Source organism: Phalacrocorax aristotelis, chromosome 1 (genome assembly GCF_949628215.1).
Source record: "Phalacrocorax aristotelis chromosome 1, bGulAri2.1, whole genome shotgun sequence".
Classification (NCBI taxonomy): Eukaryota; Metazoa; Chordata; class Aves; order Suliformes; family Phalacrocoracidae; genus Phalacrocorax; species Phalacrocorax aristotelis.
The window spans coordinates 147,076,685-147,101,446 of NC_134276.1; the positions used below are offsets into that span (position 1 = coordinate 147,076,685).

Below are 24,762 nucleotides of genomic sequence, written 5' to 3' on the forward strand. Positions count from 1 at the left end.
AGATTCACTGCTCAAATAAATTCCTACAGTTTCACCAACAGGAAAAAAAAATCAAATCTGTAACTTTAGAGAAAAAAGTTGTATTAACTACGATTAAAGCTCTACTACATTTGTAATCCACTTGTTATATTTTCCAAAGAATTTATTTCTTGAGAGTAATATAAAATGGATAGTTATTTCCTAATAATCCAAGTACTTATTTAGAGTTGAAGAAAAATCATTCTTCAAATGCCCATGTACTTAGATAGAACAGCCGTGTCTTTTGGGATGAAAGGGAGAAAAGAGGAGAATATATTGTTTTTAGTTTTTGCAAATAAGTAATTAATCTGTCATTTAGACCACTGAAAATATCTCATTCTACTCTCCCTACGCTTGTACCATCTAAATTAATCTCTATCTCTTAAGTGATCTCATACGATTTCTGAAAGCAGGAACAAGTTTAACGCTTCAATTCCATTTACAATCTGAATAACAATTCCACTTTAAAATCTCTTTGCCAGGTACCATCTCGCTTACACAACCCTCTTTGTGCAAAAAGTTAAGTCAGTTACATCAGTCTAAATCAATACTCAACTAGCAGACAGTACATAATGATTTCATAAGTTTTAGGATCTTCTCATTAAATCTCTGTGTGTAGTAAAGCTTAAGTAGGAAGATCAGTAGCATTGTCTTATTTTCAAAACAAGTTCAGACCAATACATTACTATAGGGAAAGTATTAAGTATACAGTAACGTTTTGTGCACACACAGCATCCATCAAAGCTTTGTGATAAGATACCAGTCAGAGATACTCCGCAAGACCATTCCTAAGAATCTGCATAACCATAATTAAAACAACATTCCTTTCATTTACTACTAGTAAATGAATATTTATGACTTGGTAATTAGTGTTGCTCTTAAGTGCAGCTGAACTAGGTCAGATCAGAAGTCCACGTAATACAGTTCCCTGTTCCCAGCCGTGATGAGTAGCAAACATCTTGGAGAGCCCATAAGAACAGGAGAGAGACACAGCAATACCTTGCTTTGTCAATTATAAGCCTCAGAAGTGGGGTATTAAATGAAAGAGGTGACCACATACTCTTCTTTCATCAACGCAGACTTACAGCCTGCAGCATCCCGAGCTATACTTTCTATATGTTTTCAGTCAATTACTTTAATTACATATGTGTTTCTTTCAGACCTTTTCAACATTAGCCACAAGGGTCAACTCTTGATTTGTAAGTCCTCCTGCTAGTTCCTTCATTGGAATATACAGCATCTGTGTTCTCTAGTCTTCTTTCTACCATTTATGATTTTATAGATTTACACTCTCTGCATCAGCCCTCAGTGAAGTATTGTAAGCATTCTTCAAATGAAGAGCTTATATTCTTGCTCACCCTTGTCAAACCTCTCTACTTCTATTATATAATTTTCCTGTTAAACCAGTACTACTTTAGCATAAAACTACACTCATGTTTCCAGACACACTTAACTGGAACAATATCATTTCAGATGTCAAGCCTTTACAGTCACATGACTTTTTCAACTGGAGTCTGATTTTAAGAAGTTTGTTTTCTCTACACTGTGGATCAAGGCCACAACTTCCATTTTTTTCCTAAATGAACGTGATAAAACATAATCTGGATATCAATAGATTATATGTTTTTATACCCTAAGGGCACACAATTCTGTCAATTCATAGACCTAACATCATGAAGATGTCAAATTTTAGAGAGTAGTGCTCCCTTTCAGATAGGAAATCTTGTTAAAAAGAGCTAGAAATCTTTGCATGAAAAGGTCAGTCAAAAGCAGTGGCATCATGACAAAAAAAAGGGACACCTAAGAATCAAGAAGTATCTCCTTTTTGCTTTCCAAATGAAATTATTTAAACAAACACCTTCCTGAAAGGCTTAGGATTCTCAGCACTGCCAGGAGATTGTGGCAAATGTTAAAAAGTAGAAACAACCTCTGCTTGGCTCCAATAAACAAACTATCATTGCACATGTTTGGGCAGCGCTGGTCATACAGCAGATGACAACAAAATGCTAGTTATGTGTAGATGCTCTATTTCCATTCGCCTGCCACGGCATTGTGAATGCTGATCATCTATTGCTAAGTTCCCACCACTTTCTGGCAATACTAGTAAGACAACAAGTTGATATAGTTGCATGCAACATGTTTTTTTAAATACATGTAAGAGCTTCCTTGATAAAACTGCAAGAATATTTAACAGACATTTGCTCTAAGCTTATTTAACAATGGGGAAATAAAAGATTCAGTGAAGATATTGGCTCAAAAGGAGATATAAAGAAGAAAAAGAACACCCCACAAAACCCAAAAAACTTAGCTTTAGAAAGACATCACTAAAATTTAGGAGCCGGTGACTCTATAGACCAAAGTGATAAAATAGCATCTATCATGAGCAGATTGCCTGTACAGATGTCCAAATCACATCAGGGAACAAGAAAAATGCTATTATTTAACTTCTTTAGGGAAACAAGACTCATATCTTAACTTTAGTGCCCACTTCACAAAGTCTGTACTACTATTTACAAGTATTGGGATTTATATGGAAAACTTTGAGAGACATTCTGAAAGAACATGGAGCTTATACTCTCCTCTGTACTGCATGTTACTGCTGAATTCAGTATTCAACATGGCACATTTAGAGAGAGAGGGCAATTTTCTTCCTAGTTACCTTAACTAAGAAGCAGATTATTACACTTTTTTTTTCTTGCAGAAACGAGTGGTAGAATCTGCAAAGAAAGATATTTCAATTTTCAAATCACTACCTAAAAAATGAACATTGCAAATCAGCTAAAACAACTCTTGAACCAGTATTAACACTACACAGATGTGCTTTTCTTGGTTATTATTTTCCTTTGGGAAAGTCCCTCTCCCCAGGCAAATACAAAAAAAAAAAAAAGAGAAAGTCAATTAAGTAGTCATAATTAACAAGTATATAAAGAGGAAAAAACATTCACTAAAATAAGTTCTCTATAGAATGTCATTACAGACCTCATTTTTTTTTAATGCTGAACTACTTATACGGAGTAAACAAGAAAGTATTTTAATTGGCCTCTAACTTCATATTCTTCCACCTATTAATCTTGTACCACAATGAAAACCTTTAATCTGTTTTTGTAGCAAAAAATATCTCCTACAAGCAGATGGTTAGCTTTGGTTAGATAAAAAAAATTCTTCGAAAGGGAGAGCTGAGCCATGTGAAATATTTAACATCAACCACTCCAGCTGCCTCAAAACAGGTTATAAAGATACATAAACTTTTGATGAATTCACACCATTCAGTTCATCTACTGCCCAGACAGGTCATGTCTTGAAAATGGAGCTGTTTCCTTTAAGCTCTAGAGAAGAGTAATTGTATGTAAATTCCTGGCGTAACTTCATGTAGGATATTAATCACACTCTCAACAGCTGCTGGGACTATATGCCAATCCTATTCCCAAGTATTTGTAGAAGGCACAAAGCAATCTTCCTTATAGATTCCCCGCCCGCCCCCCCCGGAAAGTTTTTATTCTAAAGAAGCGTACGCATTCACAAACATGCTGTCTCTCTTCGCTGAGCTCCCTGCCTATTTACTGGTGTAATTCACACAATATTTCTACCACTCAAAAGGTTGCTTACAGTTACTTATGCACATCACCTAATATCTCAATACCATTATCTTCTTTGGGACTCCTCAGCTTTCTGTGAGTCAGTTTTTCCCAAATTATTTTCCTGACAATTACTACACTACCAGGTGAATCATAATAGCATAAAGTAGTAACACTGGAAGACGAGTACAGCTAATTACTGAAAATAAAATCACAGCTTCAAAGATTGTTCCACACACAATATATATATTCTTCTTTATTACACCTTGAGCAAGTAAATATATATTAATTTATTAAATATCTACGTATAGCTTACAGACTAATAATGGTCTTATATAATTTCTGGTGGCCCAAAGAGCTATCAGAACACCAAAGAAGAAAGATCTGAACATATAAAGAAATAGTTCAAAGCGGTATCACCAGAGAACTCTAGAACGAGCATTTCCATGATATTTTGTGCAGTGTAAAACATGGTCTAAAAGCATGAAAAGCTGAGTTTCTTTGGAAAATGAAGAAACAAGAAAAGTGGCTTTGGATGCAAATTAAAAAAAAAAATCAAGTATTTAGACACATAGATGAAACCCAAGTTGCTAAGTTATGGAAATGTATTATGAAATTAGATTCTTTTCCCTTCCCATCTCTTTTGAGTGCTGGGTGCTAAGTATGTACAATTATATGAAATTAAGTCAAGCAACTGGTTTTTTTTACCATTTCAATACATAACTTGGAATGCAACCAATGAATTCGCACAATTTATCTCGAAAAATAAGACCAGAGAGTTTAGTGGCTCTTGATTATGTTTTCCTTACAAGGATTCTTTGCAGAAAAGTACATGTTTCTGTTTAGAACAATGATAATTAGTGCCTGTGGGAATAAAGCAAACTAATTCTTCCACAGCAATATAATTTCCTGTAACTTTAATTTTCACATGATGATACTCCAGTAGTTGCTCAGATACAACATTTTACAGTCTACAGTGTGATCAGGATTTGAAACAATTAGCTGTTTTCAGTTTAATATTCCCTCCCCATTTAAAAAAAAATTAGTTTTACTCATTTGTTATAAAAAAACTGTATACAAAGAAAGAGAATTTACCAATAAGCTCCACATATTTTTAATGATGCTAACAAATTCCTCTGACTTTGGATTAAATTACTTAAGATGACAAAACCAAACAGATGCAACTTGTAAGTGCACTTGGAATACAGGTGTTGCAGCCGTCCTCTTCTCGGTATTGCAAGAGACCTCCTTTTCAGAACTCCAGGAATCCATCTTCACTGACTAGGAAGAGTAATATTTAATCTACATAACAGGGGATATAGCCGAATCACTTAAATACAGATATAAAAGCCGACAGTGGCTACACTCCAATGTCTAATGTCAGTCCCAGGGTACACTTAATGGACACACAGTTCAGATGTGGAGGAAACTACAGTTGCCCTAAGAGCCCTTGAACAGCTATTTTTCATTCAGCAATGGTAAGAAACGGTGTTTTAATGGAAAGGTAGCTCTACAAAAAGACGGCAAATGCAACCATATTTGAGAGAATAGACCTGAATCCTTTCCCACTGAAATGAAAAATAAATATTAGCACTTTTTTCAAGTTTTAATGATGCACAGGGAACTACGTTAAATCATCACACTTCATGAGGAAGACTCATTAAATACTTCAAAGAAGCTTCTAAAAAAGACCAATATTCTATTTCATAGAGAACAAACAAACAAAAAAACAAACCAAAACCGTACATTCCCTTGTAGACTTGTCAGCCAACAGTATTGGATCTTTCCTGAAATAAGTCCTGGGTTACAGAATTCGACCAAGAAAAGCACTGATGCAATGATGAGTTGAACAGACATGTCATTCACTCAGGCAGGTCCAGAAGCCAAAACAGAGTCAGTCCATATGGTGAAGTTATGCATGTATTAGCATTTACACCATCCTTATTCCCTGAATTTAAGGCTCTAGAAATTCAGCAGCACTGTTGCAAAGCATCGTAAAACAACAAGACCAAACAAACCTCACAAATCCTATGCAGCTAGTCACATACCAGACTTCTTGTAATCCTGCTGATGGAATTCCCATAATTTTTAACTGGAAATTAGAAATTACTATTATATCATTTCATAAACAACAACAGAAAACCCACATTCTTTTGATTAAGTGACAAAATTAGCTTTTTATTTTATTTTGAAAGAAAGCACAGAACTTGTGTAGATTAGCTGATCCTACTACTACACAGCCATTTACCTGATTTTTTACTCGACTATTTTAAGCATTGTCCTACCAGCACACAGGTGCTTTCGCTTTTCATTTTTAAAGAGAAATGGTATGTAGAGCTGATCTCCAAATAAATGATTTCAAGTATAGTAAAAAATGCTGTTCAACAGCACAAAACTACGTATTAAAACCATTCAAGAAATGTATTTGAGTACCATTCTTCAAAGATGGCTTTATACTCCTTAACACATTTATCCTTGCTCAAGAATCTGGCATTTCATCATGTATTAATTTGAACTTAACATTACTTTACTTACAAGACAGCTACAAATGCTTTCTATTTTAAAATCTGTTTTATTCTCAGTTCAGCACTGTACTTTTTCATCAATACCTCTAACAATTATTTTCAGCATCCACTTTAATCCACAAAGAAAATCGAAGTGTAGCATTCAATAACCACATATTTCTTCATCTGAGTATCACGAAAGCCTCCCACACAAAACTACAGGTGTGTTGGTAAAACTTTACTAGGAACATTACAAAAGCACTGTAAGGCAGTTTGACTCATCTAGTGACCGCAACACTATCTCCTCACAAAAATAAAACAGTTTTGATAAAAACAAAGCAAAAATCCCCCAACCACAAGTCATATTTTTCTGTTGTCATTTCACAGTGGCATTATCACAACATCTTAGACACCTGGAGATAAAACAGAGAATGAATTGGTCTTCTCATGGTGTGGCCAACAGAATACACCAAAGAACAACTCAACCCCTGACTTGTCCATTAACATTTGGAGTTTATTTTCTTCTAGTTTCATCAGTTAGATGGATTCCTTTGCCAAAACTAATAGACAACAGTTCAAAAGACAAATATGCCTAAACAAGGCCAATCTAGTGACAGCACTACAACGCAAAAAAACCCCCTCACATCCAATTGTTAAATCTATAATTTCACTCCATGTTAAACTAGAATTGCTGCGTCAAGTCCTTAGCAGCATGTAGATGCAAGTAATTCAAACTACCATATGGCCAATTAAAAGGCATCACTGATCTAAAGGACACACACTGAGCATTTCTCCCCCAAAAGAATGACTAGCAGGTTTGTATGAAGTACAGGAGAAAGTCACAAAAAGCAATTTGGTTTTGCTCTGCCACATGAATTTACCACAGTCCTCTCTTGCCACCATTCGTTCTCAGGCAGAAAGGGAGGAGGGAAGGAGGTGGGGGAAACATGGAAGAATAAATGTGCTGAAGATTTTAGTTGCTATCAAAAGCACATAAGTTCAATGCTTAAGTATCACCATTTTAGATACATCGCATGTAAGCATGCACATACATACACCTCTTCCTCTGGCTTACAACTTTAAAGAAATATATCGAGTAACCCATCAGTATACATGGAGAAGTTTTTAAACCTATCTGTTAACTACCACAAGTATACTGAGCTGCCCCTAGTGCTCATTCAGTTGCTTTTAGTTTAGGGAAAAAAAGCAAGCTTAAGTAAAAAAAAAAAAAATAATCTGTAAAGCATAACATATAATTTAAAGTCTTGACTTTTCAATATTTAGCACCGTATCCTGAGCAGGTCCTAATTTTGACTGAATAGCAGAAGATCCTACAGGGTTCATTTCAGGCTGCAGGCATTTGATACTGAACTGACCTCACAGTTATTTACATTCCCCTTAGGAAAATCTGGCATGCAGTCCAACTGAGGAAGATCATGTCTAACACTACTTGAGCTACCAGTGCTAGAAGCAAGCAGAATAACAGTGAAAAGAGTAGGGTGGATGATAAGGACACATATACATAAATAAAATTAAAAGGAAAAGAGAAGGAAAAGATCAAAGAGCAGAAGAAAAGAAGAACTGAAGAGACAAGAATTGGAGACAGTTTTTCTGATATAAGTAAGTCCCTATTTTTTTTTCAAATTAATATTGTAGACAGGCTTTTCAACTAGTAAAAAGCAAATTACTTCAACTCAAGGAAAATAAACCGATGAGAAGATTTTAAATATTTGTCTCTGCTCAAAACAAATTAAGAGCTGCCAACTACAGCTTTATCTGCATTGCATCCTATTTCTTGTTGTGGTTGCCATACCCATGTCAAATTTGGATGGGGGGAAAAAACTAAACCAAAACAAAAAACTTCCCCATAAGATCTGCTTTTGACCATTCCCACTACAGCTGTAAGAGACACCTGTTGAATCCAGCAGCTAAATCAAATCCAAAGTGTATTCACCCCCCTTCGTTACAATTTAGGTCTCTACTACTGCAAAGAAACTAGATAGCAATACCAGAGCCAGTGAGCAAATCCTACTCCCATTTTTCCTGGAAGTGTTTATCCCATCTTCAAACAAGTGAAAAAATATGTTTGCTCTTAACAGATTCACTCTGCCAGCTACATAATCTCCTATATACCAGGCCTGGTGAAATTGTGCAAGAGTCACAGGCTCTGAACCAACTCCAGATTAATTTCATCACCTCCTCGAAAAATTAAATAAAAACCTTAAGTTAACCATAATTTATTTGGAAACCCTATTTCCAATTGCACAAGCCAATTTTTAAACAAAGTAATAAAATAACCGAAACACAAGAGTTCTTGTACAAATTAATGTTGACTGCAATACCTGTCTAAAATGATGGTACCTTCAACCCTCATTAAGAGCTTGAGAAGTTTCTGCCTGCTTTAATGACTTACAAATAGCATCACTGAAAGTCAAAGAAAAACCAACAACTGCAAAAGACTCTCTCCCCCTCCTTTTTAAAAGCAGGATGCTAATAATTCCAACTCTTCAGCCTGATGCAGTCTCTCCGGCAGCCCAAGCTCAAACCACTGAGAGCTGTGAAACACAACCAACCCCAGTTACAAGCTAATAGGGCATCACTGCTTTCATCAACAGATTTTTTTCTACTTACGTCTCACTTCACATAGTTCTTTTCCATCTAAAAAAATGCAAGATTTCCACATAACTTACATATTTGAGCTCAAAAATGTTTTGAAGCAGCAGGCACCCAAACAAAAGATTATAAGGAAGAGGATAAAGCATTCGCATTTGAATTGACTGCTGAATTTGATAGTGCTTTTTGTTGTTTTAAACCACAAAGCGAGCAGTCAGGAGGCAACAGAAATCCCGAATTTCTTGTTAGACAGGTTTGGCACTCTCACCTAAAGTTGAGCAAAAACCACAACAGAGCAAGCTCTATTCTGGAGCATATTGCAAAATCTCTTTTGTATTTAGCTTAGGATACAAGAATAAGGAGCATTTCAGGAAAAGGTTCAGATTTTTCATGATGTCTGTAACAACTTTGTGTACTTTTAAAGTGAAGCAAAATGCAAGTGTTCCATGTATGAAATTTGGAGTGGAGGTCCTTGAAAAAGGCATAAAGAACAATGGGGGAGGGGATTGTAAGTGTAACCCCTACTGGCAGTGAGATGGCCTAAAGGATACCATTTCATCTAATTTATATTTAAACAGAAGACACTTTAACCATAATACTAGGTATTGGTCATCTAAATAATTCCAAAACTTGACCTTTCATCCTGTTTACTATGTACTGTGCAATGTACTCAGCTAGAAAATTATGCAGAATTGTTTTGTTGTCAGTTTATCTGTTTTTAAGAACAAACCTTTTCTTAAACACTATTTGTGGCAAATACTGCAGAGAAAGTTTTAACCTGGGAAAATTTTTAATTCCATTTCCCTTAAAAAAAACAAACAAAAACAAAACCAAACCAATCAACCACAAACCCTTTGCTTTAGTTATTGAATTATCAGAAAAACAAAAGCTGCAGAAAAAGAAATACAAGGCTCAGTACAAAATTACATGAGTCAAACCACCTTTTATAACAGTGTTACCACATTTCGCACTCTGCTTCCTTCTAGTCTCATTTCCATGCTACTTCAAGACAAGGTTTAAGTAGCCTTGCCAACTGTCAGTTCATTTTTATCTGAAGTTGAGAAAATGGAGGGACAGAAACAGGAGACAGACAGTGCTGTAGAGACGAGAACATACTAGTGTCTCAAGGCTTATCAGCCTGGTGTAGTCCGTAGGTATGCTTGCATGAAGAGATAAGAAACCCTAAGTCAATATTTTTTTACTGACCAGAAGTATGGACAGATGACCCAAGATTCCCAGTAATAAGTGTAAGTATTTAGGCTCCCAAACTCTTAAAATTCATTGCACAGCAATTTTAATAACTACCTCCTGCCTGATCAAGGATAACTTTAGTGACCAACACCTGTAAAATTCACTAGATTAGAGATATTATTAGGTGTTCAATTCAGCCAACTAAAAATTTATTGGTTCAAACATCAGATGCTTTTAACTCTGCAGATACTATGAAGAAGATGGATCAATTAATAAAAGCTAAAATTTTATTAACTGAAAAAAATTAGTAACATTTGTGTGCTTCATTAACTGAAAACATTTCAGTGTTTCAGACCAGGTAAGCAACTGATACCCACGTTAAATATAGAAGATAGAGATTATACCACACAAGAGATTTAAAATCAGAACAAATTATATGACTTTCTAATGAGGTTTAACTTGCATCATTATTCTGATTAAAATTAACTGTTAAAATAAACATTTGATATTATGGCATTGATTGCTCAAACATATTTTTGTAATATTCTCTTTCAATCTTCTGTATCAAACTTTATAAAAAAATTTAACTAAGAAGTTGTAAATTTATCTAGAGGATTCTCTTCATACATCAAAAAATACAAAAGAAAGCAGTCTTCCTAAATGATGGAGCCAACATGTAAAAAACTCAACTAAACAAAAAAAACCCCAACTGTCTTAGCCAGCTTTACTCTCTCCAAGAAACCAAGCCATCATTTGACATTCAGTCAGATGAAAAGTTTTCTTCTTCCCCATAGGGATTTGAAAGCACCACTCATTTATTCTTGTTGCTTACAACGTTTTATTTCTAAGTGAGGTTTCTATCCTTCTTATAAAGCAGGTTCACTGAAGAATTTTGATGTGTCATCTGTTTTTACACATCCCAAAACATATTCTCGAAAATGATAAATATTAGACACTGGTCAGCAGCGGCATAATCTGTAGGATTTAAGACAAAATTAGACAAAAAAGAAAGTGTCAGAATTTTGCTAGTAGTGCAGCTCAGATAAAAGCATCAAAAGTTGTATTTTTTGCAGGCTTTACACAATTTCAGTAGTCCTACTTACTCAGTGAGTAGCAAAGAACATAAAAGTTTCCATGAACTACTGGAATTGAAAGATGGCAAAGACAGCATTTTAAAGAAAAACTTTCACCAGGTGTTTTCCTTTCAAACACTTTTGTTTACCCTCTTACCTGGCCTGACACACTGCAATGGTTCCAGTTAATAAAGCACAAAATTAGTTCTTTAAGTATTTGTTCCAGTAGTAACAAATTAGAAACAGTATTTCTAATAGATTCTGGAAGAGAAAAAACAGGAAGTTAATTTATAGGACAAGTTGCTTGGCAATACACCTTCCCTTACAAATAATTGTTCTTACTAAGTCACTGTGGAGAAAGCCATGAAGAACTAAGTTTCTGAATATGCAAGTGGTTTTTAGTTGTTTATATAAAGCTCTATGACCATCACAGGCCACACAGGCATTCAAAATGCTGTCTAAAAGCCTTCCCCCACCCCCCACCCCCCACTCCCCCCCGACTTCAAACAAATATTCAACTCCAGGTCTTATAGGTCCAGAGCAGAAAGATAAAACATGACAAACAGCTATTTAAGCAGATGTCCCTGCCCTACTCAGTACTGGGGAGTAGGAATCTTTCCCAAAGGGTTTGTACAGGAGTGCCTACACTATCAAGTTCCCAACCCCAAACTTATACTCTGACAGAGATGTTGGAGGGGAAGAAGTTCAGAAGTAGATCTCCCCTTCAATCAAATGCAAAAGAAAGCAAAGTGATCAGAGAGAAACAGCTGTCTTCCACATTCAAAAGCAAGAAGGAAAAGGAAGGAGAGAGAAGGGGCAAGTGTTTAAATTTAGGTATTTACTTACTGAAACACAGCAAAAACACACATAAAGGCACCAAGTGCGCAGAAATCCCAGCAGTCAGGGCTGTGGAGCTTTGCTTCCAGCCAGCATTTGCCTCAAGCTTCACAGAGTTTTCTCCCTCTCTCTCACACACACAGAAGCATACTGAAGATCACTCTGAACTGCCAACCAAAGTGTATCTCAGGTTTAATGAAAACGTAATTAATTATAATAAGAGCCAGTGTAACATAAACATATGCAGGAAAAACAGGCTTAGCGCTACACCACAGCAGATGCTAGTTTTGATCCAGTACAACCAAACACTTGCAGACCAAAGGAAAAAAGTGCATGCAACTCCTTCAAGTAAAAGCAAAACATAATGTACACCAGGTAAAAGCTGGACCTGTAAAAGTTCTACCGAACAGTGGCTACACCAAGTAGATACCTCTGTGGGAAAAGTTCATAAAGTACCTGCCTGCCACTGCAGGCAGTTTTGGAAGTGTCCCTCAGTTCCAGGCACTCCAGGATATGGGTACCAAGACAGGGAAGAGAAAAAGAACCTGTGCAACACCCTGACACAACAGGAAGAGGAAATACTGACACAGGTCCCAAAATAATTCTTAGAGTGCATGTCAGTTCAGTTACCTTTTTTTCCAAAGGGATTGGGAGGGGGGGGGGGGGGGGAGTGGGGTGTTGGTTGATGCAAAAAAATGCATCATTGTATTTCTAAAATAATGCAGCAGACACCTCTATAAAAAGCTATAATCGATCAGCATTTCCTTTGTTTTTCACCACACTTCACACATTGTGGATACCAAAAATGAAAGATGACAGAAGAATTCACTTCACAGTAATAACGTCTTAAAGTATATATTAGCTTTATCTACTGTTTTTAACCCCATCACCAATTAAGGCTAAAGCTAGGGAAGAAATGTTACCACTTCCAAAACCAAAGATCCAAAACTAGGGAAGTTAACAACTAATTTGTTAACAGATATCAAAAAGCTTGAGTGTCTTCAGTATCTTGCTCATGGATTTCAACTTTTCATGTAACAACTTATATAGATATTTTTGTATTTTTTAATAATTATCCATTAATTCTTACAAGTGTTTTGAAACTTGGTAATGTTAAAAAAAAAAAATCAGCAAGTTCCCTCATGCTTTCAAATTTATCTTAGTAAAACCAAAGCATTCAAGGTGTTACCCAATTTAGAAACACACTTCAGGAAAGAGACAGCTCAAAACATCAGCCACAGACATGACACTCGGAGAGAGACTTTGTAAGCACAGTAATTCCTAGCATTCATATTTTATATTCTACCTGTCAGACTAACTTGGAAACAGGTTCATAAGCCAGGGGTAATAGGCCCTGCCAGACCTGCACACGAGTCAGACAACATGTTTTCACAGGGTGAACTTTTGCCACCCTCCCCTCTGGGAGAGATGCCATCAAGTTCGTGCCTAGGAGATCAGCTCCCACCCCTACTCCTTTTACTGCCTTTCCTTTGCCACTTCTCCTTTCTGCCCAGTTTAGTCTCTCCTCCTCTCCCTTCTCCAACTACTCACACCCTTTCAGCCTTCTCCTTCAGTACATCACTACCTCCATCCCCTTCTTTCCACATCCCCCATAAGGTGCTTTTTGGATACAGTCCCACCTCCCTTTCTTAGACCTGCACTCACTTCTTTCTATGTCTAGAATCCTTCCACCTGCACGCCTAGCTTTGGCATTGCACCCACTCGACTGCTTCCTCTCCTGCTGCAGCCCCCTTGCATAGCTTGTCCCTTTCACGACTCCCCCACAACAAGATTCCCAGATAAATACCCTTTTTGTTTCTCTCTACCTCCTCGGATTTTCTCCCCACAGAGCAAAAGCCTGCACTTCTCCTAGGGCTCCTGGACACAATTTCATCCTTCCCAGGGCAAGACTTGCAGCAGAAGCTGTAACACTGCAAGACACATTTCGCTGTGTGGCAACACTATGAAGTGCCAGAGCAAGGCTCCCCACACAAAGTACTTTTGGTTCTTGAAATATTTTAGTGCAATAAAGAAGTAAATGTTGAAACTGATAATAAATTTGAAGGCATTCCTAAAAAGTCCTCCTTTTCTGAATAGCTTTGCTCACTACAAAGGTAAAGGCACACAGGTTAGTTTATGGTAATGCTACGTCCCAGTTCACTCCTCTAGCTATATGCCACCGTTTGACCTAGAGGTCTTGCCATGAAAGAATGAACTGAATGAAGGCCAAGAATGAACTTCAGTCTTTCCTTAATTTTAGTAAAATAAAGGTTAGAGGTAACAAAAGAAAAACGAAATTTCTGTGAGGAACACTGTGATTCTTACTGTTGGAAGAAAATCTCATCTGTTCTTATTTTTTTTTAAACCCCATTTTTCCTCTCAAGAAAGGGCTGCTCTGCAGACATGACTAGCTGTTCTTTGATTCTTCAGAAGAACTTCTCAGCTGAATGGGAGAGGATCTTTAGAATGCACGTAAAAGACAAAGGTTCAAACAAAAGCTGAATTCTCAATGAGCACAGGTTTATTTTAGTAAACAACAGAAACTCAAGGCTGAAAAAGATCTTATCCCTTTCAACTACTTAATAAATTTTTCTTACCTTCCCAATCTTCAAGCTACATGGCTACAATAAGCAAACCTGCATTAATCAAAGTCTCTGTGAAAGCATATAAAACCTCTATTTGATGCAACAGTGAACTCATTTCAGCTTTGGCCTGGGTTTGCCAATGCCTTACTTCAGGAGAAGATAGGCAAAAATTGTTGTGACAAATACAGAAAAAGGTGAGCTTCAGCACAAAACTCTAAAAATGAAACTTTAACCTCCTTAATTCTATAAGTTTTTAAGAACTTTTCCAGTCAGCTTTTGTACTGTCCTAAAAGTATCGGTCTTACAGGAGAGTTACGAAATATCAAATTCTAACACTCAAACAGCTTATCAAAGAGTACATCTGTAGAGGCCAACCAGTTACACTGATGCAAAACTCCTCAAATATCACGCTTGGATTGACTTTTAAAACTACTTGATTTGGTAAATTAATAACTTAACTCATATAAACCTGGTTTTTAAAAAAATCAATACAAAAATTCTAACATATGTTCAGAACTACTGAAAGGAAAACCAGAAAAAGGCAAGAAAAGTAAGCAAAAGCCTGAGTTTAGACAGTTGGGCAGTTTTAACCAGCAATGAGGGTTCCTTAAACGTATGCATATGAATAAATACACACACACACACACAGAGAAAGATGTATTTATATAATTTTATTGCACCCATAAACACCACCTTGGTACCTAATGACCATGCAGTCATCACAAGGTACTAAAACCATCAAGCTGAAAATTCTTATTGATCTTAACAGGTGAGGAGTCTGAAGCCCATGACCAGGTATGTCTTCTCCTTTGACAAGTATCATACTGGGATCGTCACATGGGTCCATTTCCTTATGCACTTACAAATCACATACGTAATTTTAGCTTCCCACACTACTATCCAGCTTAAGTCTGTTCTGGGGATAAAGCCCTTAACTTTCCAGAGCTCAATGACTGCTCAATACACTAAGCATAAATAAGTAGCCCAGTGAAGTATTCTAAGCAGAACAAAAGAAAATCTCAGTTTTGAAAATCATGGCACAGCATGCTGAAGAACTGAGGAACTTCCCCTTATTTTACTTCATAATACAGAAGATTCAGTAATTGACTGGTAATAAACTAATTATTAAAGGTTATATTTGAATGTGTCAACTTTACAGTCATACAGCCCTATATTCCACTTAAAAGTTTAGTTATTATATAAATAAAGATTACACCCAAACCAAGCATTATTGCAGAAAAGTTTACTGACAGAGCTCCCATCAAGCAATAAGCAAGGGCTATCTGCACAGATTTCTAACATTAAGTAAACAAACCCAGACTTTCTCACTCCTGAAAAGGCAAAACACACTGACAGTGTAACTACATCTCATGAGAACATATACAAAATATTATGGTACTGTGTATTTTTTTACTCCAAATAACAAACAACACCTTTTGTTGTTTGCATTTAAAAGGGATGGGGAGGATGTGGGGGAAGGGTCCTGTCATTACCAAGTATTAGATTCTTCTACTAATGTGAAAAACTGCCAAAAGGTCAAAATCCTAGCTAGCATCGACTTACTAGTACAACTATACACAAAACCAAAACCACCTTATGCAATGGAAACTACTCTGTATCTGCCCCTGCTCAAGCAGGGGGGCTGGACGAGATGATCTCCAGAGGTCCCTTCCAACCCCTACCATTCTGTGATTCTGTGATGCTACCCCTGTTTCAGAATGTCTTTCCTTTTTAAAGCTAGAACAAATCCAAAGTCATGGGGAAAAAAAGAAAAGTGTGTAAAATAGTCACCATTTGGTATTTATTTATTCTGAAAACGAATACACACATCCCAAGAAAAATACAGTGTCCTTTAAAAATAATCACATTTCAATGCAGTCTGTATCCCGAGTCATTTGTTTGAAATGCCAGTCCAAGGAATGTTAAGATTTAGCTGACGATTATCTCCTCGACATTATCCCAATTTGATTATACAGTGTTTACTACATCAAAGCCAGAAAAAGCACAGTAATAGATTCAGCGACACACCCACTTGGAACAGTAAAGACCTATTATTAAAGAACCATAAGAATAATTTTCAAAAGGTTTTTATTTTCAAACACAGTCTAGCATAAGATCTTACCATAAAGTAAGGTTGTTAAATATTTCTATTCAACCCACATACTTGAAGCTGTGCCTCAGAACTCAGGTGAAATTATTTATGTGATCAGGAAACTTGACCATCCTCCTTGTCTAACTTACTTGGCACATTACAGAAATCCAACAGCCAGGATTCATGGGGCTGTATGCAACAATAGCCTGCCACTAACATTCATTCCCGTGTAACCTTGTAACTCATACCCCAACATAAAACAACATATTTCTCTCAGACCTGACCAGGAAGAAGTATTCAATATTTTTAGTTTTAACATATTTTTATCATGCTGTAATCAACATAACAAACATTAATATTTAGCAAATCGGTACACTCAAATGAGCAGGTTACAGTTAAAAATCCACATGTGGGGGTGCTTGTATAGCACAAGGTCACAACAACCTGCACAGTTTCCCACTCATGCGGGAGCAGCACGGAAGTTTAGATTCAGACAACTAGAATTATTATAATCAACACATCATCTGGAGTTACATTGCCTAGGACTACAAGATAATGATTATAATGTTGTCACTGTCTACGTTAGCTCTCACATCTTCTCTAGCAGCGGTAGGGCTGAATGCTAGACAGCTTTAAAAGGAGAAGGTATCATTGGCAGAAGTTTAAATTCAGCCTGAGAGGCTACACAATAAGCACGTATTTAACTAAGTATGCCAAACTGGTCATACCATGTGCACATTTCAGCAGGCTTGACAGCATTATCCCGGCTATCCTCCTACATCTATCAAATCACAGAGAAGTGTTGTTTGTGCAACATGTTTTCAAAGATGCGGCCCAACTTTTAAATACAAACAGAGCTATTTAGTGCTGGCTATCAGCAAATCAGCTTAATGTACATCCTAACAGTTACGATAACACCTTGAACACAAGACCTTATAAGGACAAGAGTACACAGACACCTACTACTTGGTAAGTTTGTGCATAAGCACAACAGTCACTCTACAATAGCTGTCCATACACTTTTTCTTTTATTCTAAGAAAACTCAAGTTATTATTTTCCAGTTACTGTGGCTAACACGTTGTTCATAGGTGTATTCTATGAGAACAAGTTCCATCCAAAAGCCTGGAAGAATTTCTTTTTAGGTTATACACACACACAAATATAGCTTCAATTTTAACTTGTCTTCATTTAATAGTCCGAACAGAACACCAGAGGTAAAAACCTTAGTAGATTCCTGTTCTCAGTCTGGTGTAGTTCTTGTCAGTTGCTACATCACACTAATATAATGTAAATTAGAAAAAGACAGAACAGACAGTAAAATAAACATGTTGCCTATCAACAGGAAGACCCTCCTAGAGAGCCCAGCACCAGTTCTGACCAGATTTTTGGAGCATTAGCCTCCAGTATATTTTTTAAAATTTTGTTTGGGATCAAGTCAAGCATATTCCTATATAAAATAATCTATGCAACACATACGTAACACCCATCTTTACAATGTCTACATTGCAACTTACACAGAGCAGCTACCTTTTGCTCAACACTAAGACACAAGAAAAACTGCAGCCTATAACCTCCATGACTATTAGTAACCTTCACTCAGACAAGTTATCCCACTGATGACACTATTCATTTAAAGATGGCAAACCAAACACAGTGTAGTGAGTAAAATCTCCTGATGAATTGAGAAAAGCCTGCAAATTGTCGACGAAGAGAAAAAGAGCATATTAACCAGACAAATATACATAGCTACCACCTTAAGATTTTCCAGATGAGGATGGTCTGACTATCTGGAGAGGAAAAGCTTGTAAGAAGTTTGTACAGATCCAGTCAACATGACCTCTGGACTTCTACAACAGAGCTCCATTTCCATGCCTCTCATTCAAAAAGACAATACATACAGCAAGTCTGCTGTGGACACACCCCTCAAAACATACTATAACCTGAATAAAAAATAATAAAAATCAATACTAGAAGCAGCAACAGGAGGTCTTGCAAAGAAAACAGCCACTTAAACTTTCAGAGCAGCTTTAAACAACGTAATTCCTAGAGAATAGGCTGAATGAAGACTATTCTCCCAGTGACATAGAACGACCTCGCCTTTCTGAAAATGTTTACGGCATGACAGCATACACACACACAAGTGTCAAACAAACAGACAAACTAAGATATTCTTGACTTGCAAGGACATTTGTTGCTAGATGGTCAGACTCACAGCAGAAATTTCATTTGAATCCGCACCCTTAAGCAGCTTTAATCAAAAGTATTAACACAAAAACTCAATAAATTGTTTTAGCTGGGCAGAATTCAGTAAACAAAGGACTACATACACTACGACAAACTTGAATACTCCCTCTAGATTTATAACATAACATTTAAATTCAGTTTGGAATACATTCAAGATTACAGCAACATTTAGACAAACTAATTGGAAAGTATAGTATTGTGACAGATGAACATTCAACTTACTTTACATAATATCTTGCACCTTCAAAAGTATAAGCTTCCTCCCAACCTGTGGGTAAGTCTGTAAAACAAGTAGCAAAACATTCCAATTAACTTTTGAAATGATGCTAGCCTTACTGGTCTACTCCCTTAAACTAAGGTAGTTAAAATATTGTGTGTCTGATTCCATAGGTTGAAAGCTTTAGTCCTATAAACAAATATTTTAGAATTGACTCACAATACTGCCTCAGTTTAAATTCTGTAACTCAGGAGAAGCTACGCGCAAGAAAATCTGATTTGGATTTCTCATTCTCAAATAACAACAATACGGGTTTAAATGTGCCCTTATTTAACGATGTTGCTTCCTTTGACCAGTAACTAGAACTCACGGTCGTCACCAGATCTTTCTGCCTTGAACTTCAGCAGCATGAAATTACCTGACAGGCAGAGAACTAAACAAAAATCAATTTACCAACTTTGCGTTACATGCAAGTCACAAGCATCTTAACAGGCATGATATCAACTACACCACTGAGCATTAGCATTATATTAGCATAATTCCACCACTGTTGTGACTAACAAGTGTTCCCGCAGTGTTTACAACTCTATTCAATTTTACATGAAAATAATTTTCAATGCAAATCTAGTGGAGGAAGTGGGTAAATCTTTTCCTTCTCTATTATCACTCTTAAGAGTCAGGAGCCCGCAAAAAAAAAAAAACAACCAAACAACAAACCAGCACTAATGGTCAATTTTTTTCAAGTAACAGCTTCCTGATGTAATAGAAGCTCTGAAGATGTCACGCACCTCTATGCGACTCTAGAAACATCACTACCCCTAAGCCTGCCCCAGTTAATAAAAACAATAATGGATATATAGGACTCACTCACTGAATTATAAAAGCAAGAATGCATTTCCTAATTAAAAAATATTCAGTCTGGGTCACGTGATTTTTTCTTCCCCCTCCCAGTTTTCTTATTTACTCTGGTTTTTTTCTTTACTCTTGTCTTTTCTAGAACAAAAATCAAGGTGTCTTTTGATAACAGCACAGGGCAACTTACAGCAAAAAGGAAGTCTCTCTAGCAGAAGTATTTATACGTCTTGTAAGAACTTTGCAAAAAATACCTTTCCAGTGCTGAATATCTCAAGGAATAAAAAGCACTTCAATTCATAATGGAGGACAAAACTTCTCTCATCATTTAGTGAGTACCTCACAGTATTATTTAATAAGGAGCTTTATAACAATATACACTTCCAAAAGAAGTGTTATTCGCTCAAAAATTGTTTCTTAAGAGAAGACGTATTTTGAACCTATTTTGACTAGGTTCCAAAACAATGGTCAGGGCAAAGGAAGATATAAAACCCAGAATTAATCTGTTTGATTATATCTATGTATGGAGAGATTCATTAACATACACATGAATGGGGAAAACTGCAGAAACAGGGTTATTTTGCAGACACTTTAGTATCTGATTGACAAATCATGGTCAGTATATCCAAGGTCGTGCCTCACTCGTGTGTTCAGAAACAAGTTTCATTTACTAAATAATAACTCTGCTAAGCTACATACAATATTCCAGATACTCAAAAGCAAACTGCATTTCCTTTAGAAGGCACTTAACGGCAGAAACAAATGAGACACTTAGCAAATTACTGGGAAATCAGCATCAGTCAGAGACGCTGGTAATAGTTTTAAAAAAAATAATTAATAAGCAGCTAATGTTAGTGTCCAACAAGCACTTCCCATACATCTGCCCCCATGCGTACTGTTATAGATGAAGGCTAGTTTCTCAATTAATCTGAGTACTGAAGGCAGGGAAAAGAGGAGCCTGATCGCAATCAGTAGTTCTGTTTCCCGGCATTAAACGACTTCTTACAGACAACAGCCCTTCACTGCAGGTCAAACTGCCGAGCTGTAGTAGCCAGAAACCTGTGCTTTTCAAACTATTCCCAACTCAAGAAAGGCCACCCACAGTTTTCTAAAAGGCTGTTTCTGATTTCTTAATGCATAAGTATTAACCAAACCTAAAAAGCAAATAACCTGATATAGTCCAATTCACTTGCAGATTTTCCTGCGATTATCCGAGTGATTACATACATCAAAACAACTCCACTTATTACTACACTCCACCACCTCCCAGTGGCATATGTAGCCTGTGTGCAATTCCAGCAGTCAGAGTTTGGCTCTGGGTCTTCAGAGCGCCTGCTGCAAATCCTCCCCCTCCAGCACCTCCTGCTGCTACTTCTCCAGAGTGGAACAAACAGCAGTAGCAAAGAAGACCGATTCCACCCTCCTCCCTCCAAGTTATTCCTAATGTTTCAGTCCCTTCTCCTCCCGCCTATTCCACCTCTCCCAGTCACTTAGAAACCACCCACACTCTCAGCCTAGATGGAAGCCAAGGGAGGAAAAGGGTTTCTAGATGGCTACATATAGAGGAATCAGCCTCTAGGTCTCCAGTATACCTATCGTGGTTTTATCTAGGTACTGCTGGAAACAGAAATAAGATGAGTGGCTTAATGCTAAACTGAGAAAGGATGCTCTGCAGGTGAATAACCGGGGTAGCCTGTAAGAAGCACGAGAGGAATAAGGCGGTCTCTAATGGTAACCATACAATATTATTGGGGTGATACAAGGCAACAGAAAGAAAACGAAATTGCACAGGCGGGGGGAATTGGGGGGGGGGGGGGGAATGCACGGGGGCAAAAGAAATCGTTTTAAGGAAAACCCGGGGAGCCCGCGGATGGCGAGCTGGGCACGCCGGGCCGCGCCGTAGCGTCGCTCTCGCTCAGCCCGGGGGGGGCAAACAACTGCGCGAAGTGCGGGCAGCGCGGAGGGCGCGGGATGAGGAGTTGCCTCGGGTGGCTGCGGCGGCTCCTACGGCCGCTGGGGCGGCGTGGGGGCAGCGGGCAGCGGCCGGAGGGGCTGCCCGGGGCGGCAGGGGGAGCCGCGGGGCGACGGGCTCGGCGAGACCCCGGAGCGCGGAGCGGGGAGGGGAGGGGGCGGCGCTCGCCGGGCGGCCGGGCGGGGGCGGCCGTGCCGGGGAAGGGCCGGGGGGGCCCCGGCCGCCCCCGGCCCCCGGGCGGGGCTCCTACCTGCGCTGCGGCGGTGCCCGGTGATCACGGCCTCTCCGGTGAGCGGGTGCAGCCAGGTCGTGCTCTTCGCCTCCTCGCTACAGGGACGGACACAGGGACCGAGTCAGACAGGCGCAGCCCCGCCGCCCCCGCTGCCTTCCCCCCCGCCCCTCCCGGCCCCCCGCCCAGCCCCGCTCCGCTCCCCTCCTCGCCGGCTCCCCGCTCACTTGATGAAGAAGACGCGGCCGCCCTGGCTGATCCCGTAACTCCAGCTGCCGGGCAGCGCCCGCAGCCGCTCCACGCTCAGCTCCGCCGGGGCCGCCATGGCCGAGCCGCCGCCGCCGCTACCAGCGCAGCCGGGGAGAGCCGAGGGGAGCGGGGAGGGGAGTGGGGGGGGGGGGGGGGGGGAGAGCGCGGGCACGAGCGAGCGCGTCCCCGCCGCTGCCGACACCTTGGGGAGGGGGAGGGCACAGCGCGAGGGGGAGGGGGCGCAGCGCCCCGCCCCGCCCCGCGCGGGCCCGCCCCTCCCGCCGCGGGAGCGCGCGCGGCGCCCTGGCTGGCTGCCTGCCGGCGGGGGCGCGCCTCCTGCCCCCGCCGCGGCCGTTGGGGCGGGGCGGGCGGCGGGTTCCGGCGGGCGGGGGCGCGCTCGGGAAGGGAGTCCCGCGGGGCGGTGTCGCGCCACGCCCGGGAGGGGACCGCCGGCGAGCTCGGTCCTTGGCGGGGCGGGGCGGGGGGCAGCTGCGGGCGGGGCCCGGCAGAGCGGAGGCCCCGGCTGGCAACGGTCAGGGGGAAGGGGGCCTCGCCCGCGGGCGGGCGCCGTCCGGTAACGGTGTGGGGAGCGCGGCGCTGAGGCGGTCCCGTGCCGCAGATGCAGAGCTGGGCCGAGTACAGCGCGTTTCATCTCGCCGGGGAGTGAGTCCCGCGCGTCTCGCGTGGCGGAGGAGGGTTGGCTTTCACCAGCCGGTGGCCCGGCACCCCCCGAACCCCCCTCCCCCCCCCCGCCCCGCCGCCCCCGGAGCTGCTGGCGCGCACGGCCCGTCCCGCGGTCTGAACTACAAACGTGAGGCACCGCCTCGGTCATCTCTCATCGGGCCGTTGCAGGCACGCATTCCGACAGGAAATTAAAACTTTTGTCAGATTTCCTCCAGGAGCGTCATACGCTCTTCTCATACCCTTAACTTTAAGCTGTTCTTTTCGGTTTCTCATGTAAAGGTGTAGTCTTAAGAAGCAAGAGTAGAGAGGTGCCATATTTTTTTCTTCACGTAAACAACCCTGCCTGAACTGCGTGCCTGTCCTCCAAAAGGGATCGAGGGTATGACATGCATCCATGTTTTCAGTGTTTAGGGAGGCGGTGGTAATTCAGGTAAAATCCACGTCTGCAGAAATGAAAGCGTGAGTGTGTGTATACTTTTATTCACCTGAATAACCTGATTGCATGTGCATTTATGCATCGCCACGCACACCTTTGATGTAAGTTACAAATCACAAATGTAAATTACTAAAACCACGCTGTGGCCATGACATTTTTAAGAGCCTCTTGCCTTAGAAAAACACTTTCTGAATGAGGAGTAAAGCTGGGAAGTCTGGTGGTATTCCTGTCTCCACAAAAACACTTGAAATTCACAGCTGACAGTATTCAGCAGCTTTGTGCTCTCTCCCATTCTGAACACCTTGGGAAAAATAAAATTTAACGGAACAAGTTGCTGTGTGGTTTGGTCCCCACCACCCCATGTGGTCAGAGCCTTAAAACCCAGTTGCCCCACATAAGATATTCCAGAGAGGAAGAGAAGTGAACCTGTGAGCAGATCTTAAGTCATCTTTAAGTAACTGGATGTAAGACAAGAATTCCTCCCTGTCCAACAATAGCCTTCGTTTCCACTCACCACTGACAGCACCTGAGATTTATAGTCTGCTGGAAGAGATATGCTGGAGAAAACAGAAGTTACTCTATAAACAGTTCCTTTTTCTCTGAAGAGCAAGAGCCCTTGGATGATGAGTAAAAGTGAATAATGGCTCTTCCTCTGAAGAAGCTGTGGAAATTGCTTGGCAACAGCATGGGGGATATCACAAGCGTGTTGGGCTCCTGAGGTGGTACCAGTCATATCCCAGTAACTTCCTCATGCAGCCTAATGAAAGCAAAGAGCGAGAGCGCTCTTGATCTCCAGAACACTGGATACCTTCCACCATGCAGAATCAATTTTCTTCTCTAGCAGAGGAGGGCATGCGGCACAGCTAGGCTTATATTGGCCCAGATCCATAAATTAGGTATTTAGGTAGGAATTAGGTGCGTAAATCCTGCCTAGTCCCAGCATGTGCTTTGCCAAATGCCTTCCTTAGGCAACTAAATTTTGCCTGTACCTTGCCTTGCAGCCTTCTTTCTGCTTTGCATATGTTTAGAACTGCTTCCATCTTGGTAAAACCAAGAGCGCGGTACCTAAAATATGCCAGAGCCTGCCTGAATTCTCGGGCAAGACCTTCCTCCAAGCAGAGGCCTGATAAATTGGCGGCATTTGGTCCACACCTAAGAAGGACTTACAAGGTTAGTTTCTATATAACCGACAGCAGACAGGTTGGTGGCAGGGTCTCCACAAACTCTACAGAAGACCTCTTCAGCCTGAAGTATGAAGGGCATTTAAAACCATGTCACTCACTTCCCAGGAAAATGCTTTTGCTCCAAGCTATAAGCTATTCTGAAGCTGAGACTATTCTACGAGTATAATGAAGGTGCTCCTCCTGCCCCTTTGAAGTCATATTACTTT

General features: G+C 39.9%; 1 protein-coding gene across 12 annotated transcripts in view; it reads right to left on the reverse strand.

The window, feature by feature from the left end:
* PLEKHA5 (pleckstrin homology domain containing A5) overlaps positions 1–22,472 on the reverse strand; it is a 173,645-nt gene extending 151,173 nt beyond the window's left edge. For 11 of the 12 annotated variants that reach the window (XM_075114694.1, XM_075114702.1, XM_075114652.1 and 8 more), the window contains exons 1-3: positions 22,231–22,461; positions 22,025–22,101; positions 18,956–19,013 (exon numbers count right to left, since the gene is read on the reverse strand). In XM_075114694.1, coding sequence (XP_074970795.1) covers positions 18,956–19,013; positions 22,025–22,101; positions 22,231–22,328 — 233 coding nt within the window. In that variant the 5' untranslated portion in view covers positions 22,329–22,461. Of the gene's footprint in view, positions 1–18,955; positions 19,014–22,024; positions 22,102–22,230 lie in introns of all 12 variants that reach the window. The other variant, XM_075114728.1, reaches the window with a different exon arrangement.
* Positions 22,473–24,762: the final 2,290 nt, after the last annotated feature.